Source organism: Cydia pomonella, chromosome 5, assembly GCF_033807575.1.
Source record: "Cydia pomonella isolate Wapato2018A chromosome 5, ilCydPomo1, whole genome shotgun sequence".
In the NCBI taxonomy this organism is placed as follows: domain Eukaryota; kingdom Metazoa; phylum Arthropoda; class Insecta; order Lepidoptera; family Tortricidae; genus Cydia; species Cydia pomonella.
The window spans coordinates 26142220-26160969 of NC_084707.1; the positions used below are offsets into that span (position 1 = coordinate 26142220).

General features: G+C 36.3%; 1 protein-coding gene across 15 annotated transcripts in view; it reads right to left on the bottom strand.

The window, feature by feature from the left end:
• The window catches only part of LOC133518170 (voltage-dependent L-type calcium channel subunit beta-2), a 202063-nt gene that overhangs the window by 87695 nt on the left and 95618 nt on the right, over window positions 1-18750 (bottom strand). For 12 of the 15 annotated variants that reach the window (XM_061851786.1, XM_061851785.1, XM_061851797.1 and 9 more), the window contains one exon: window positions 18499-18534. The exons of the other annotated variants lie outside the window; for them this stretch is intronic. In XM_061851786.1, coding sequence (XP_061707770.1) covers window positions 18499-18534 — 36 coding nt within the window. The remainder of the gene's footprint in view (window positions 1-18498; window positions 18535-18750) is intronic. 15 annotated transcript variants of the gene reach the window in all.

Genomic DNA, 18750 nt, shown 5'->3' on the forward strand with positions numbered 1-18750 from the left:
TATTTGTTAGATGGGTACCTTCGACCGTAATGGGTCCGTCTTTTGTTTTTAGTTCTCATAACTATGTACTAGAGTCCGACCACATTAAGTTCTTATGTCGAGTGCTACGTCAAGAATGGAGCTCCTATCGCATGCGATATGCCAAATTTGCTCACTGCCAATTTGTTGCAAACTTAGTGATATGCTGTCTATTGCTTTAAGGTATAAAAATTCAATGTTCTATAAGCCTTTTTGCTCGTTAAAAAGGCAAAATATTATCCATAATATTAATGCTTAGGTACTAGGCCAAACAAATGAGTTTTTTCCGAAGAATTATTTCCCATCAAGCTGGAAATTGTTGTGATACCTTCTTTGGTCTTAGATAAGTAAGTGTAATCCGAGTGTGATTCATCCCAGGAGGTGTGCATATTTTTACTCTCTTTCAGTTTTTTGCTTGTAAGATAGTAATTGTCTGTCGAATTTGTTCTAATCACGATGAAAATTGATATCTAAGAATCCGAAAAGTACCTTAATATGAATTCGTAGTCAACATTAAATTTGTAAAAAATGACCGCCACTTTAAACTTCTTTTTTTTAGTACCTATAATTATTTTTCAATCTGTACCCCTAGTGTAAATAAATTCGATTTTGAAACGTGACGTATGCGTTTGCGTTTAGTTTCATTTTGTATTGGATTTAGAAAGAGCGCGCCAAGCGGGACGTTTTGGAAACTCAAAATCCTATACAAAATGAGACTTAACGCAAACGCGTTCGTCACGTTATGATGTCGATCAAATTTACACTAGGGGTACCGAAATGCGCCTTTTTACTAGTATCTGATCCACCAAACCTTGCTGGTAAAGTCATTGTAATTGATGGTGGGTTCGGATAAAAACGATTTCTAGCTTGCGGTGAGTTAATTAATTAAAACACTATTTTTGGATCTCATTTAATTGGCCTACATTCAGTTAAGTCAATATTTGACTTTATTATTCTTACCCGTCCGTCACCCCATAATCATTTTCTCGGTAATTAATATGCCAATCCACACCAAACCTATTCTAACATAATTATAATCATATTTAAAGAAGCCATCCAAACTATTCGGATACTTATGGAGAAACATCGCTGTAATCAAGAAAACTTGTACCTCCTTTTTATCGATCTCGAGAAAGCGTTTGACCGAGTTCCCAGAAAGTTGGTCTGGCAGTCCCTACGCGCTCAAGGTACCCCTGAAGCGTATATCACTTTAGTTCAGGATATGTATAATAGGATCTTCACACAAATCAAAAGCCCAGCTGGATTGAGTGGCCCATTTCAGGTTTGAGTAGGCGTACATCAAGGGTCAGCACTTAGCCCGCTGCTCTTCAATCTGTCAATGGACTACATAACACGCAGTATCCAGGCGCCAACTCCGTGGTGCATACTATATGCAGATGATATTGTGCTGATCACCAAACGCGCCTCTGAACTGCAGGAATCTCTAAACAAGTGGCTTAAAGAGATCGAGCGTCACGGTTTGCGCATCAGTAGAACGAAGACTGAGTAATATATGGAGTGTGACTATGAAGGAACGGAAGATACCAACTGTGACATACTCATAGAAGATAAGGTATTGCCGAAAGCATCGCACTTCAAATACCTCGGCTCAGTTGTGACGGCAAACGCAAACGTAGACAATGATGTCACCCATCGAGTGAATTCAGCATGGCTAAAGTGGAGATCTTTGTCCGGCGTTCTGTGCGACCCCAAAATGCCAATAAAGACAAAAGGAAAAATATATAAGACCGCCGTTAGACCTGCAATGATGTATGGAGCAGAATGCTGGACCGCTAAGAAAGTGCATGAACAAAAACTCCACGTGGCGGAAATGAAAATGCTTAGGTGGGCTGGCGGTGTCACGCGGCTCGATAAGGTTCGCAATGAATATGTACGCGGCTCGTTCAAGGTAGCGGCTATTACCGAAAAACTCAAAGAGAGTAGAATGAGGTGGTATGGTCACGTTTTGCGAAGGGACGAAAACTACACAGTGAGGAAGGCTATGAACATCCCAAGCAACCCCAAAGGAAGAGGCAGAAGACCAGCAACCTGGTGGTCCTATGTCGAAAGAGAGATGAGGACACAAAACTTGACCACGCGGACAACCCAGGATAGACTGTCCTGGCGCCGACGTACGAGGAGGCCCGACCCCAGCTGAACTGGGAAATGGGCTGGACAAAGAAGAAGAATTATAATCATATTTAAGTTTAGGTATTTAAAAAATGTGTCATTTGCAATTTGAAACAATAAAACATGTATAGAGACCAGAGTGACCAACATCTACTACTAGGTAATTTTCATACTCATACTATACTACCTACTGATTCTACATTTTAGAATCAGTAGTATAGTGCAACACCTCCGATTTCGGATCCCGGCCTCCGCCACCAGTGGACTTGGTCACTTTTTCCTTAGTTTACGACATCTATTTCAGTACCCCTAGTGTAAATAAATTCGATTTTGAAACGTGACGTACGCGTTTGCGTTTAGTCTCATTTTGTATTGGATTTAGAAAGAGCGCGCCAAGCGGGACGTTTTGGAAACTGAAAATCCTATACAAAATGAGACTTAACGCAAACGCGTTCGTCACGTTATGATGTCGATAAAATTTACACTAGTGGTACTGTTTCTATACTTTTTTATTGAAAAATCGAAATGTTTAAAATTTTCCATGATACTACACATGTAGGTACTTAATAATAACGCCGCAGTAAATATAGAAGCAGTAAATCAGTTCTCTAATTACGAGCAGTCTCAAGAGAGTCGCGAGATTGCGTTACACTGCTGCGATCATTCTTAATCACGCACGCATTCGAAATTAGAAAAAAATATTTGATGTTTCATAAAGTCCTTCAATATATTATCAGGCCACTGCATCCAACTATGACCCCACGCAAAAGCCATTCGGCTTCTCGGCCCCCAGACGAGAGTGGTTCCAGCTGAACAGGCTTAGAACTGGACATGGACTTTGCGGAGAGTACATATTCAAGTGTGGCTGGAGAGAGTCACCAATGTGTGATTGCGGAGAGCCAGTGCAATCAATGCACCATATCATCTACGACTGCCCAAAGAGAAAATACCCTGGAGATACTCTGGACTTGCTCCTCCCTGATGAAAATGCAGCCCGATGGGTGAAGGAGATAGATGTAAAATTATAGTACCTAATTAATAGTTAACGTTTCACTAATACTGTCAAGCGACCTTGACAAATAACTAGCCATACGATTAAATAAATAAATATAGTATCAGAACTTACTAATAACATAATAACAAATAACACAATTTCATGGTAATATATTGGATAAAAAATCGTGATCGACATTGCCTCCTACCAAGCACTTTGAGTCATTAAAATCTAAGCGGCGTTTCTTTTTATTTTTACTTCTACTTCCAGAGTCAAAGGTCAAGTATATCCTGTCAACATAAACATAGTACTTTCGATTTAGGGTGCCTTTCGACCAGAGATGTGTCACGCTTGCTATGTACGCAGCTCCAGCTACAGCTACGTTTCAAATGTATGAAAACATAGCATAGCACAGCATAGCGCATCTCTGGTCGAAAGGCACCCTTATGGTGTCGCTAGAAGTGCCAAGTGTGGCAATGGTTACACGATGGCTCGCTCGATGTAAAAGGACCGAAAAATATATCATGGGCCCGGAAAAATCTCGCCCTAAACGATAAAAAGAGCAGTCAAATTAGTCTCTGCCTACAGTGCCTGCTACACATAGGTATGCAAATTTATAATTGCCTTTTAGAACGTAGTCAAGACTAACTACGTAAAGTGAGCAAAACTATACGATTAGCACTCTGCAATTTTGTTCTGTGCCTATTTTTGAAAATGGAAGATCATGTGACTTGCGAATCATTATATCTAAAACAATACCTTTTGAGTACACCACACTGAAAAAAATAGATAGCCGAACTGGTTTTGTAACTTTACTAAATAACTAAACTACGGTTATAAGAAAATAAACTTTGCATAAATTTACAAACTTATTTTGTAGTGTATACCCAGTACCTGAACACTGATAGCCAAACACGGTTTTGTAACATATAACACATAGTTCGCAAGTCCCAATTTTTGTGTAAACAGTAACCAAAATTTTGTTACAGTTATGCAAACATTTCTTTCAGTGCAGAAATTTCATAGTCAGTGGACTTGTTAGGTAACTAGTAAAATTAGATATTTTCCGACTACGTTTTGGTGACAGCAGCGAATGTTTCGACTAAGCTGGCCAACTCGCGGCTCGGCACGTAGGCACTCGGATTAACACATGCCTACTTCACGCTGTTAAACTAATTGAAACAGAGAACTCTCATACGGTAGGATTTTTACGGTACCTATCTATCTTTATACGTATAAGTATCTCAACCATGACTTAAAGGCCAATTTGAGCTTTAGTTATTAGATCTGGATCTGTCGCCCATGGACACCTGCAATACCAGAGAGCTAGCAAGTGCGTTGTCGACCTTTCAGTTCGCTCTTTTCTTGAAGGTGTTTGTCATGAGCACACAGTCGTGATACGGGTCCCCTACTATTATTGTGGTTTTAGCTACCTATACTATAGTCCACACGCTATTTAAATACGAATCAGGGACCATACACACACACACACACACACACACACTTTTTTCGCATTTCGCATATGTAAATTATGTGTAGGCTATGCACGTTTCCTTACGATGTCTTCCACCAGCACGCTAAAAAATAGTAAAAAGTTTAGAACAAAAGCTAATAAGTTTGAATTATTTACATTATAAACTAGTCGTCATGCACTGAACGTAATATACTCATACACATCCACTTTGTCAGTAGAAAAAGGCGCGAAGTTTAAATTTTCTATGGGTAGTCAACCTACACGTCTACATTTTTAATTTTGCCGCCTTTTGCTATTGACAAAGTGGGTGTGCCAGAGTAAATTCACAATATTTTCCAAGATGGCGGCGCACTATTCTCCTGATAAATAGCGCAATAACGACTAGAATAACATCATTTGCAAAATACTAACATTGTTATTACTACTTTTCTAATTCGAGAGCACTTACTCGAGTCATTTGGACGGTAATTCAAAATAAGAGGTATCTGCCAAGAAACATTGCACACGGCGTCACATTACAGTCTCGTTACTAACGTATTTTTCGTGGAAAGTATTTGGGGTATTTTCTTGCATTGTTTTTTTACAAATACGTATTAATATTTGGCTACAGCTCTTGGAGAATTAACATATGCACTACGTACGTACTTAATACGTATGTAATATATGAATTTCCATCCGCGACGCTCCCTGCCGAGGTTTCCCGAGGGGCTACAGTATGGGTTTCTTCAAAATAATAAGTGTACAGGTTTTTTTTAATACTACGTCGGTGGCAAACAAGCATACGGCCCGCCTGATGGTAAGCAGTATCCGTAGCCTATGTACGCCTGCAACTTCAGAGGAGTTACATGCGCGTTGCCTGATCCTAACCCCCTCCCGCCCCTCGTTGAGCTCTGGCAACCTTACTCACCGGCAGGAACACAACACTATGATGGTTTTTAAAGGGAGTTGCAAGCGTCCATAAACATAGTGCCATAGTGGCAGCTTACCATCAGGCGGACTGTACGTTTGCCACCAACGTGGTATTAAAAAAAGAATTTTCATATAGATAAAATGTGCTTTTATATCTTTAAACTCTTTAAAAAGAACCGGTGACATTTTCTTTCGCAGCCGATTTTCTTGTGAGAATTTGAATAATGTTAACTGATGATTGATTTGTGTCGGACACAGACTTTTTAGTTTCCATAAAATGCAATAATACGGCTTATTGTTTAGTTTAGTTATTTATTCATTAACAATATTAATTGTGTAATTATAATACCTACTAAATAAATACGGTCACCGGTCACCGCAATCGACATTATAAGTATCTGTGCGGCTGCGGCGACCACATACACTATGTTTTACTTGATAACTATATGTGGCATGTGGCATGTGGCACAAATGATACCGCCACTTTGGGTGGCATAGCTGTTGTTGTTTAATGGCGTTGTTTGTGTAAGCTTATTGCCAATAAAATCAAAATAAACCCGCCAGATGAATCAAACGCAACATTAAATTATCAATAGCATCGAACACTAATGTTACATTATTGGGTGATGTTTATTTATTCTAAAACTAACTTTCAGTAATCAGGTTTATAATATTATCATCTGTTTCTGATTACTGCTGTTCTTGTATTAATTGAAGACGTCTGGCCTAGCGGGTAGTTACCGTGCCTATGAAGTGCCTAGGTTTCAAATCCTCGTAAAGTTTATTTGTGTGATGAGCATGAATATTTGTTTCTGGGTCATGGGTATTTTCTTTGTGTTTAAGTATGTATACGTGTCACCTAGGATCCATAGTACAAGCTTCGCTTAGTTTGGGATGGGTCGATCTAATATGTAAGATTGTCCTCAAATATTTATTTATTTATATTGAATGTATTTATGCCTTTTCTTCTCTATCATAGTAGTTCTGTCAGATCTATGGTATTTGTATTGTATGAGTACCTACTACTCGTAATAAAAGGACAATATTGTATGTAACATTGAGGTACATTGAGGTAAAACTAAAAAGCCCTGAATTTTCCTCCTAAATGAAAAACAGAATTGACAGAGAAAACGACGTTATTGGACCGACCACTCAAAACCAAATACACGCTTGTAACAATCCAGCAGGGTTATTATATTAAATATAATATAGCACAGTTGGGCCGTTTATTAGCGTAGAAGAAAACTTCCATCTCATACCTAAATGTTGTACATCAGTTTAAAATTGTATGGAGATGAGACGTTTTGTATTCACGAGACAGAAGTAAAAAGTAAATATATCGTTCAACGGGCGTGAATAATATTAGAGGAGATAAAAGTTTACCGAGACACAGGATGTACGAAGATGTAGGGCTACGATTTAGAGCATGCGGCATGCTAACATTGCTAACTGTGACGTAAGAAGTAATTCATATAAAAGGTAATTAATAACAGTAAAATTTGCATATTATAGAGCATACTAACCACACCATATAAATAAATAATAGTAATAAATATTATAGGACATTATTACACAAATTGACTAAGTCCCACAGTAAGCTCAATAAGGCTTGTGTTGAGGGTACTTAGACAACGATATATATAATATATAAATACTTAAATACATAGCACTAGTCTATATAGTACACAACTAACGAAGTCATTAAACAAGTAAACAGAAACCTATATCGAATAGCACAGGATAGTTTTCCGCAATTCTTGCTTCACTAAAACAAGTAACATGTAAAAATATATTGGCTTGTTGAGCGGTCGTTCTATAATATAGAAGAATTTCTGACTGCGAAATATTGATGAAAATACTACCTGATAATAATACCTACGCAAGTAGCTAATGTATTTTAATTAATATGTTGTAATTTTAATTCCTTTTTTTTATGTTATTTGTACTAGTTATGTAAGTTGACATGTAATCACCTATTACGAATAAAGAATGAGTATGAGTATAACTTTCTGACAAGTAAATTACTACATAGAACACTGAAGACGATCTTAAGTTCATGGTCGAAATTTTCAATACTGCAAATCCACCCTAATATGCCGTCTCGTCTCCCCAGTTCCGATGCACTGTCTCTGTCATATTAGAGGCTATAGTAAAATAAGGATTTAAAAGGCATGCAATAAATACCTTGTTAATACTCCTTTTGGTGATGAAAATATTATATGTATTATATTTCATGTACAACATACATTTGCAGTGTACCCGCGTCGCGGCACCTCATTTCTTCGATCCATCACGAATCAGAGTAAGAAGGACATATTTGAAATATGTACTTTAACTTACCTAAAACAAAAAAAAAACACTATTATGATAAAGCTCTGAAATGTCTTTCATATGTCAGACAGAGCAGAGCAATTAAACATAAGAAATAATATAATGAGTATGGAGGGTAGAGGTAAGGACAACAATCTCTCATGGGAGAACTCTTGCTAAAGTGGCCAGCTGGCAGCTGTAAATAATAGTTCGAAATCTCTCCGTTGGCGCTAGGGTAGCACAAGGACATGACATGAACTTAGTCATTAAAACGGAGTAAAGTGCGCTGTCAGTGATTTGTTTTTTTTTTATCATAGTTAAAAATTTGTTCGCCGTGTATTTTGGCGCCACCTATTTAAGTTATTTTGATGGACACTTTTCATACACATAGATTGTTCTCCTTACCTCATACCTAGTAATGAGCTAAACTTAACTGTTACACTTTCACAATCACTTACTTTCGACTATACCTGGCGCATACAGTGATGATCCCTATGACAGTTCAGTGTGCTGTCATGTAAAATGTTTTTGAAAGATTCATTTATAAAAAAAAATATAACAGTACAACAGAGTAATATTATTATAGGATATTATAGGACATTATTACACAAATTGACTAAGTCCCACAGTAAGCTCAATAAGGCTTGTATTGAGGGTACTTAGACAACGATATATATAATATATATAAATATTTATAAATACTTAAATACATAGAAAACACCCATGACTCGGGAACAAAAATCCATGCTCATCACACGAATAAATGCCCTTACCAGGATTTGAACCCAGGACCATCGGCTTCATAGGCAGGGTCACTACCCACTAGGCCAGACTGGTCGTCATATATAAACAGTAAAAACACATTTCTTCAATATTTTTTTTAATTAAGCCTATCCAAAAATGACTTGGGCGAAGTGTCATACGGGGATCATCATTCAATGCGTCAGTTATTGATTAGACTAGAGGATCAAGCCGCTGCTCAGGTTATACCAAATTTAAAAAATGGTGGCACTTATGCCCAGTTCACATCTGTTCCAGTAGCATTCCTGTAGTCCTATATATTATACTACTTTTTGATTCCAGTTTAGTGACCGAAACCAGTGCTGGATTGGATATTGGATCGAATTATTTTCATTAATTCCAGACATTTTCATCACCCAGTAAATTAATGGAGACTGTTACCAAACAACACGTGTTCATTGTTGGCTGTCTACACTAATCCAGTGACGGTAGATTGGGCGAGCTGGAATCAATAAGTATACCGTCAATCCAGTCTCTGCACTGGAATGTTTACTGGAATAAGTATATTCCAGTGGCAGTTTACATTATTCCAATAACATTCCAGAGCTGGATTTCACTGGACTGGATTAGATGTGAACGGGACATTATGCCACATCTACACGCGCGTACATCTCAAACCCCAAGAGTGTATCCACCCACACGCTTAGTATTATTTCGGTTGTCTTTTTCCACATACCTAGTGAAATTTGCAATACGTCTGAATAGATTATACCTTCCTTCTGGCGACATTAATGCCACATCCAACACACACGGATCCCGAACGCCCCGAGTGCATCCACCCACACGCTCAGTATTATTTCGGTTGTCTCTTTCCACATACTAGAGAAATGCTCGAGCAATGCGCACAGTTTATAAAGATTAAAGCCGAGGAATGTCCAGCGTTCTGACTTGAAGTAAACAATCGCGTACTTAGTCTGTTCATTTAATCATATACAGGTTTCAAATAATACTTTGTCAACTACAATATATAAATTATAATATATCACGATGACCCCCCCTGCAAAAATGAAGAGCCAGGAAGAAAATAAACATTTATTAAATTACCTCTTTACAACCTTGATACCTAATCAAATGATCTCCACTACCTACATTTCCTCTACATCCCCATAAACACGTGTCGCATCCAAAATTCACTCACATACTATCACCACTTCATACCAAAACATCTCAACCACTCTACAAATGTATGAAAGTTACGACATTTTGAAAGCAAGTGTTGCAAGAAAAAAAACCGCGATGCCACGTGCGTCGCGGCGGAAGCGTATCCCCTCCCCTTTCCTCCCCCTCTCGTCTACGGCTATTTCTACTGCAGAGACACTTCGTGAGTTCACTTACTGGCTGTGTGACTCCTGCATAGACTTAGGAAGTGAGCAGAAGCGGCAATATTTACTTTTTAAAAGCTAATTCCTGAACTCTGAATCCTAAAGTTTATGTGATTTTGACTATCATACGAGAGAAAGTTGAAGAGAGGGAAGTCAATAAGAATGGACCAAGCGAAGAAGAAAGTGAACGTTGTGTCGTGTCATAGACAAGAGCGAAGTTTATGATGATGGTGCGGCATTACCGAAATCCAGTTCAAAAAAACATATTTTTTATACGGCCATAAACTTTAGCGCCCAATGCAAACTAAAACAGGTGAGCCATTATTGTTATCTTTACCGCAGAACTTTCTCAAAATATGAATCTTGCACACTTTGATCACTAGGTAACAGAACTTAAGCAGTTTCGCAATATTACATATTATGAGATCTACCAACTGCGAAATAACTCATGTCTCATAACTCAGATAAGTCATAACCAGACATAGAATTTTTTGTGGCAAAATAAAGTGATTGACAAAATCAAATATCGTCATGTCTATTATCGATGTTACCTTAACGTTATAGATATTTTTAACATTGTATAAAAAGATAACCCATTGGTAGTTTTCTTATTTTTTGACACTGTATTCTACAGTTTACGTTTTTAGGGTTCCGTACCCAAAGGGTCAAACGGGACCCTATTACAGAGACTTCGCTGTCCGTCCGTCCGTCCCTCCGTCTGTCACCAGGCTGTATCTCATGAACCGTGAACCGCTAGACAGTTGAAATTTTCACAGATGATGTATTTCTGTACGGAACCCTTCGTGCGCGAGTCCGACTCGCACTTGCCCGGTTTTTATTTTTAAATATGCAATAAAGAAATTATTTTCGGATTTGTAATTGATTTGCATTCTTGAGAATTTTCCCGGTAAATTACAGCAAGTAGAATTTACATCTTTTAATTATTAATCTATGACTGACTTATCGATGTTATTATTTGTCGATGTTTCATTTTCTCAAGCACTCGTTTTTGCCAGAAAAACTTCTATGTCTGCTCATAACCACCAAGCGTCGCATCACCACTGTCACGCAAACGCAGCAAAAACAAAAACTGGCAGCTCTATATGTTTGTAGGTGCTCGCGGCGGCATGCGCCGGAGTGGCTCGCGGTGTATCCGGCGCGAACGAAAACAACTCGCACGCGCCATTATATATAAACACTACTGAAATGTATGTATAAATATACGTATACAATGATTTTATAAGAATGTTATTATGTATTACTCAATATGTAGGTACTAATGTACTCGTATTGTACAGATTAGGGCCACCCAAAATAAAATAAAATAAAAGTCCCACAGTAAGCTCAATAAGGCTTGTGTTGAAGATAATTAAACAACGATATATATAATATATAAATACTTAAATACATAGAAAACACCCATGACTCAGGAACAAATATCCATGCTCATCACACGAATAAATGCCCTTACCAGGATTTGAACCCGGGACCATCAGCTTCGTAGGCAGGGTCACTACCTACTAGGCCAAACCAGGCGTCCAAAATGAATAAAACTCCACACTTTTTAAATACCTAACGGCGTGATTTGGTCTTACTATATATTACTCATCTTTATTTTCCTAAATTGAATTGGTCTTTAAGCCATTAAACATTATTTTTCCAAGAATATGATCTTGATAATCTTGTGTTTGTCCGAAGATTTATAAAATGTCTGAAATATCTTATAAGCCCCAACAGCCTGGCAACTTAAGACATTTACATTAAAGATGCCACTTACTCGCGGTGTACTTGCACATGTATGTTCATCTCAAGCTGGTTACTCATCAGGGTGAGTAATTCATTTGGTATTTTTATGAATATTTGTGGTCAAATGCAGTTAGACCTTCATTACGGGTCATGCTCGACATGAAGATCATTAATTAACTTAATCAAGCTGTATCTTCAATTACACACTTTGCAGAATTTGGTTTTAATTCAATTTTATGAACATATAGGTTGAAAGAAAGTTATGATTACGCATAATTCGTTACAGGAGAGAAATTAAAAACAAGACAAAGGATTTTTTTAATTAAAATTAAATTAAATAGTAATTTATTTCGGATTTTTTTCCATATTGTCTTAGTAGCTTTTTACTATTATAATTAACCTATGTTAGTTATACTACGTATTATGTTATATATGTACCTAACTCATTCTATTACAAGAATGTAGGCTATTAAGAAAATACATGCAGCAGCATGCAGCATGCATGGCATGTAGGGTTTTAAGAAGTTTTACTTCTAAAACTTGAACCGCATTCTGTTTGTAATACCAGGTTATGAATTCGATCTGAATTTGTTACGGAAATAAACGTATGATGTAAAATGTAACATAAGAGGTACAGTTTTTTGTTTTCATTAATTTTACCTATAACTTGAAGCGTATTCTGTTTGTAATAACACGTTATGAATTAGATCTGGATTCATTATGGATATAATCTGCTAGTGTTGTAAGTGATATTTTTTCAATCATAATTGTAACATATTCAGATCCAGTTAATGACAAACAGAATACGCTTCCAGTTATAGGTAAAATTATTGAAAACAAAAAACTGTACCTTTAATGTTAAATTTTACATCATATTTTTATTTCCGCAACAAATTCAGATCGAATTCATAACCTGTTATTATAATCAGAATACACCTCCTTAGCGACAATAAAACGGTTACTCGATAAAGTTTAATTAATATCACTATACTATATCAATAAACTCACTTTTAATTAAATAAGTATACAAATACAAAGATATAATCAATATATGTACAAGAAGACTAGAACAGAAGTTTCTTATTAACATTTTAAGTGAACGAGTCATCGCGCGCACCGGCTTCACGCCTTTGTTTTTTATTACTCTTCTTATTCCGTGTGTGGCCTAAACTCTTATTTATAGTATATATATTTAAATGTAAATAATTCACATGTTTATAAGAGTGCTAAAATGTCAGTAATTTAAATGGGAAAAAGTTCTTAATTCGAATGGCTTGTTTTATCATTTTGTGTATTTCAGATAAGGTAGGTAGTCAAGTTATTTCACTTCCCACCAGTTTGCCTATTTTCAGACAGCTGGGCATTTTTCCTTCAGCTCATGAATAAGAGGAAAACCAAATTATATCTTATTTCTGGAATAGTTATTAATTTTCTCTGTTGGCGGATGAATATTTTTAATAAGCTGCAACGCTTATGCATTAATTTTTATTTCAAGTAACTGCCATGTATCTGGTATCAGTGATCGATGAATCAGATCAGATAGGTATTATTTTTCATATTAACGCTACTTAGAGTTAAAAATTGATATGAGGTAGAATAATATAATAAATAATAAAGAATAGAAGCATGATGTGTTGTTCAACACTGCGTTAAGTTGACTCTGAATATGCTAACAATGTACAAACTTGGTAAAATGTATAACTCCATACTTGACGTAACACTTGACATGAAAACTTAGCGTGGTCCGACTAAAATAAAGTCATTTTTTTTTGAACAAAATCCGCATGAATTAAGGAATGAAGCAATTGTTTAATGAGCTGCCTAATGATGTAAGTACCCATAAGCCACCGCCCACGCACACGCCGCGCCGTCCGACATCGTAAGCAACCTGTTTAATTAAAATAAATTATCGAGACCGGAGACGTCTACTGTGGTCAGGTGGATGCGACTACCGCTTTTATACTGATGGTTCCGTACACGTAAACTGGTTAGGGTTGCGTTCTGAAAATAATGGCTCAGAAACCGAACTTTTATGTTCAAAGTACCCATCAATTCTAAGGAGTCATTTAAAGAATTGGTTATTTAATTACGGCCCGATTCGAACTTTAAGATCAGATAGGTCTTTGTTAAAAGTGACGTTACTTCAAAGAAAGACGTCACTTTTGACACTGACATATACGATTCATATCGTATCTAGACCTAATATTTGACGTATCTTAAAGTTAGAATCGGGCCGTTAGCATAATATGTGGTAATGTACTATTGTTTTCAGTAACAATTGAGGACATTCGTTATTGATTTTACAGAAGAAAATACCTACATACAGTTAGCCTAAAAATACGTTTACATTTTTTTGCTGTGGCATATTGTTAATAAGTTTAACAAACGTTTACATTTGTGTATCACGTATTTGGTCCCACGATTTTTGACCACTACACATAATATGGAAGGTTAAGGTTCCCTCAGACCAACGGCCGCGGAACCCTGACGATGTTTGTCTCTGTACATTATTTTTTACCGTAACTTGAAATAGAAGATACCTGCACATTATGGAGACGACCGACAATTTGGAATGTTAACGTTCCGTCGCCATCTTTCTTCCGCCAAGAACGAGTCGCGACAATCGGTTATTGGCTAATTTATTTTAATTGTTGTTTTACCCACTCTATAAAGATTACCGATGACATCACCATACACCATCAAACAAATAACATTACTGATTGTAATTTCTAAAATAATATAGGATTCAATGTTACGTCTAAAATATACATTGTAAAAGTGCGCATTTCTGGAAATAGTTATTTTAATTTTTCTCGAATGTGCGATCACTATTAAAGATCGTGTCATTCATGACGACGCGTGCCTTGACTACTATTGTCATGTTATTAAAGGTTAGATATGACAGATCTGCACGTCATCGTGGATGACACGAACTATAAAAACCTTGTAATTGTCTTAGTCTTAAGTAGATTTGTCTTTAGAATTATGCCAAAGTCAGACACAACTATTAGACAGATACAACTATTCTTTCAGTAGTCATATGAAATCAATAAAATCGTACCTGATGGACGACAGGCAAGATTAATAACGATTTACTATAGTTTTGGACTAGCTGGCTACTTCAACAGATTTTTATTTTTGTTTAAATATGCATATATGTTAGTGTTTAGAATTCGTCAGAGATTATATTTAGTATGTTAAAAAGGTACTTTAGAATGATCAAAATTGTATAAAAGTAGGAGTGACCGGTCTTCATTAGGCAATCATAAAATGCATACATAATCGCCTATTTATCGCAGGATTGCGTGCAAATCCTAACATTAATCTAAATTCATATCAAATCTGAAGCTAAGTTTAATTACATTCGTATCACGACCATTAACTTACTCGTAAATTAGACGATACATAATGTATGTAAAGTGGCCAATAAAGGTATATACGTGGACGTATGTATACATAAATAACAGTAAAGTTCGGAAACTAGTCTGATTACTTTGTCTTATATTAAGTTAGTTATAGCTGGTTGTAGTTTATAGTGAACAGTTACAAATAAATGGTACGTGTCAAAATTGAACGTACTTGACCTCACTAAATAACTCTTCAAATTATGACTTCATGTTTTAGCACTGGGGTTAAATAAAATCTTGTAAACACAAGCTTTTATTTAACATGTGAATGTATATAAATGTTCAGGTCTTATCTTGGAATCTAAAACTAGGCCAAACTTCCCAGTATTCGATTAAGCTGAAACATTTTACATTATGTAGATAAGTTGAGTGATAATGCAATAATTATGGTACCATGGAGCTGACCTGATGATTGACACAGAAGGTGGCCATATGAACTTTGTGATAAAATAACGCAATCTAATTTTCTTTGAGTTCGTTAGAACATACTCGATAAGTATTAGTTGCCTGTTGAAAGAAAAACAGTAAGCCATAAAAGCTTAGTATCAAAAATTAAGTTTTTGACATAAACTCGGGTTCCTGTTTGCTAAACTATTTCCGTATGTTTTTATACTACATCGCTGGCAAATAATACGGCCCGCCTGAGGGTAAACAGTCTCCGTAGCCTATGGACGCCTCAAACTCCAGAGGTGTTAGATGCGCGTTGCCGACACTAACACTCCGCACCCTCGTTGAGCTCTGGCAACCTTACTTACCGGCAGGAACAAAACACTAAAAAGAGTAGGGTCTAGTGTTTTGTCCGTGTTTATGTTATTTATAAAGTATACCATACAAAGCATCGAGAAAGGTTTTTAAAACTAGCAATTTCTGGCAACTAAGTCCGCGTGAAACTTTATTAGCATGGTTTCATGATATGTACATATTTTAGAACGTTTTTACGGGGCCGACTTATGGAGTTCATATACAGTGTGTTCCTAGCCATTGGACAAAGCGGAAATGTACATATGCATTAGGGTATTTAGAACCAGTGTACAAAATATCATAACAACCGGTGTAGCGGTTTCGGAGAAATTAACAAATTACCATTTTTTACTTTGGCCTGCCTGTATCTGTTAGTAGCTCCTAAGGTAATATATTCTCAAAGAATAGTATGGAACCTTCTTAGACCTTTTTGATTATCTTTTTTATTTATGACACTAACAAGCTTCTGACTTTTGAAAAATTCATCATTATCAAATATTTCGAACAAATTGTCAAAAACACTGCCAAAAATTAACACGGTGTGTTTCTTTTTGTTGTCGATTATTGCAAATAACTTTTGTTCGAGAAATTTATTTTTTTAATCTTTTGTTCTAATTAAAAAAATATTAACGTCAGAGCATTCCTGAGAAGTAACCCTACGTGGGATTTCAGGGTTTGTCCAATGGCTAAGGTCATCCTGTATATACTCGCCACAGTCAAGAATTACATCTCGCTTACACCAACATATGTAAAAGCACGGGTGAGATGCACTGAAAGCGAAATTGTATTAAGATAAGATTTAAAAAGACCGTATTCTGCTACTTAATAAACATTTCCAAACTAGAAGGGATGGCTGTAAGTGCCGTTGTGCTGGAAATAGTTCGTGTAACGTGTCATTTGGACATGTCGCGCCTGTCTTAACATCCATAGATCCAAATATAGCGTCAAATTAATGGCAGAAGCATGCATAAACAATTCACATTCAGATAAATAATGTTACACATATAAATGGACAAATAGCCAGGGATGCACTAAGGGACAAATATCAGGCAGAGTCGTACAAGTTCTTGAAACTTCGCCTGATATATACGGCGACATCGCACCAATATATCCCTGGGTTAATATATTCGGTAAATGCGATAAAAGTGTTAATAAATACATTAATGTTATGAGAAAAGTAAAGGAGGGCAATTGAACGATGATTTCGTTAGCATTAAGCAAAACTATACATAATAGGTATTAATTAAGTGCCTTTAAGAATAAGCCAACATAAGGTAAATACAACAATCCTACTTGACTTATTAGGGTTCCGTAGCCAAATGGCAAAAAACGGAACCCTTATAGATTCGTCATGTCCGTCTGTCTGTCCGATTATGTCACCGCCACTTTTTTCCGAAACTATAAGAGCTATACTGTTCAAACTTGGTAAGTAGATGTATTCTATGAACCGCATTAGGATTTTTACACAAAAATAGAAAAAAAAACAATAAATTTTGGGGGTTCCCCATACTTAGAACTGAAACTCAAAAAAATCTTTTTTCATCAAACCCATACGTGTGGGGTATCTATGGATAGGTCTTTAAAAATGATATTGTAATGTAATGTACGGAACCCTTCATGGGCGAGTCCGACTCGCACTTGGCCGCTTTTTTTATTATACGCTAGTACCTATATTCCGGAATTCCGAAAAAAAAATCCCCCGTGCGTTCTATGTCTGAATCTACGTAACGCTTTGGCGTAAGCTGTTATGTTATGATAACTTGATTCAATAAATAAATGTCGAATTTTTTTTTTTCGATTGCATTATTTTTTTAAACGTATAATTAGGTATTTTAAAGTATTGAAGACCTTACCGTGTAGTTTTTGAAAATACTTTCAATCAAAAGAAACATCGGACAAAACTTCTTCGGTAGATTGGTAGGTTATTTAAGAAATACTTATAAATAAATAATGCTTACAATTATAATATCTGATAATTGGTGCAAATGCAAAAAAGAAACCATTGCGCAGGATATTTGTTTCACAGGAAAAGCGATGGAATGATCTGATGATGGCGTGACCATAAAGTTACAGTAAATACTTTTTCTTATTTATTATCGATAAAAGGCGTATTTAGACAACGTAAAATAAAATTAAAGTTGTTGATTTAACAGAATGTACAAGTAGATATTAGGCTAGAGTCAGACGAAGATAAGTTGGCAGCGATCTTCACAGCCCAGACAGTACAAGTGTTATTTTAAACGTCAAACTTCTATAAAATTATGACGTTTATATAACACTTGCACAGGCTGGGCTATCAAAATCACTGCCAACTTAGCTTGGACTGACTCTAGATGAATGACTATTTTTCGTTAAATCTTCTCGACTATGTAGCGTGACATTGTTAATATTTATCGAGGATTTTTTTGCTATCTGCGTCAAAACTAGGATAATATTTTCTCCGCGGGAACTAAATCTAGCTGTAGGTATATAGAATCTTCATCAGTTTTCGTTTTTGAAATTCCATGATTGCAAATTTCATTATTATATTATTATTTCATCTAAATATAGACGTTAACGTGACCCGACTATATAACATTATGAATATTGACTGTAAACGTATATATATTTACTCTAAATCTGTGACGGCGACACTATGCCACTTACCTTCGACGATATAAGCGTCAATGTGGGCGAGGATTCCTGTGAAACAAACGACTCTCCTGCTTTAATTGTCTTTTATTTCACAAAAATAATATTGTCTGTGGTAAAATGGCGCGCTCCTTATAACCAACGAGTATCTAAATGAACCAGTTATTTGTTTTTTTTGGACATAAAAATACGCCCGTAACCGCGATTGTTTAATGTCACAGTATATGCACCTAAGTATGTGTAATATGTAAGATACATGCTTGTAAA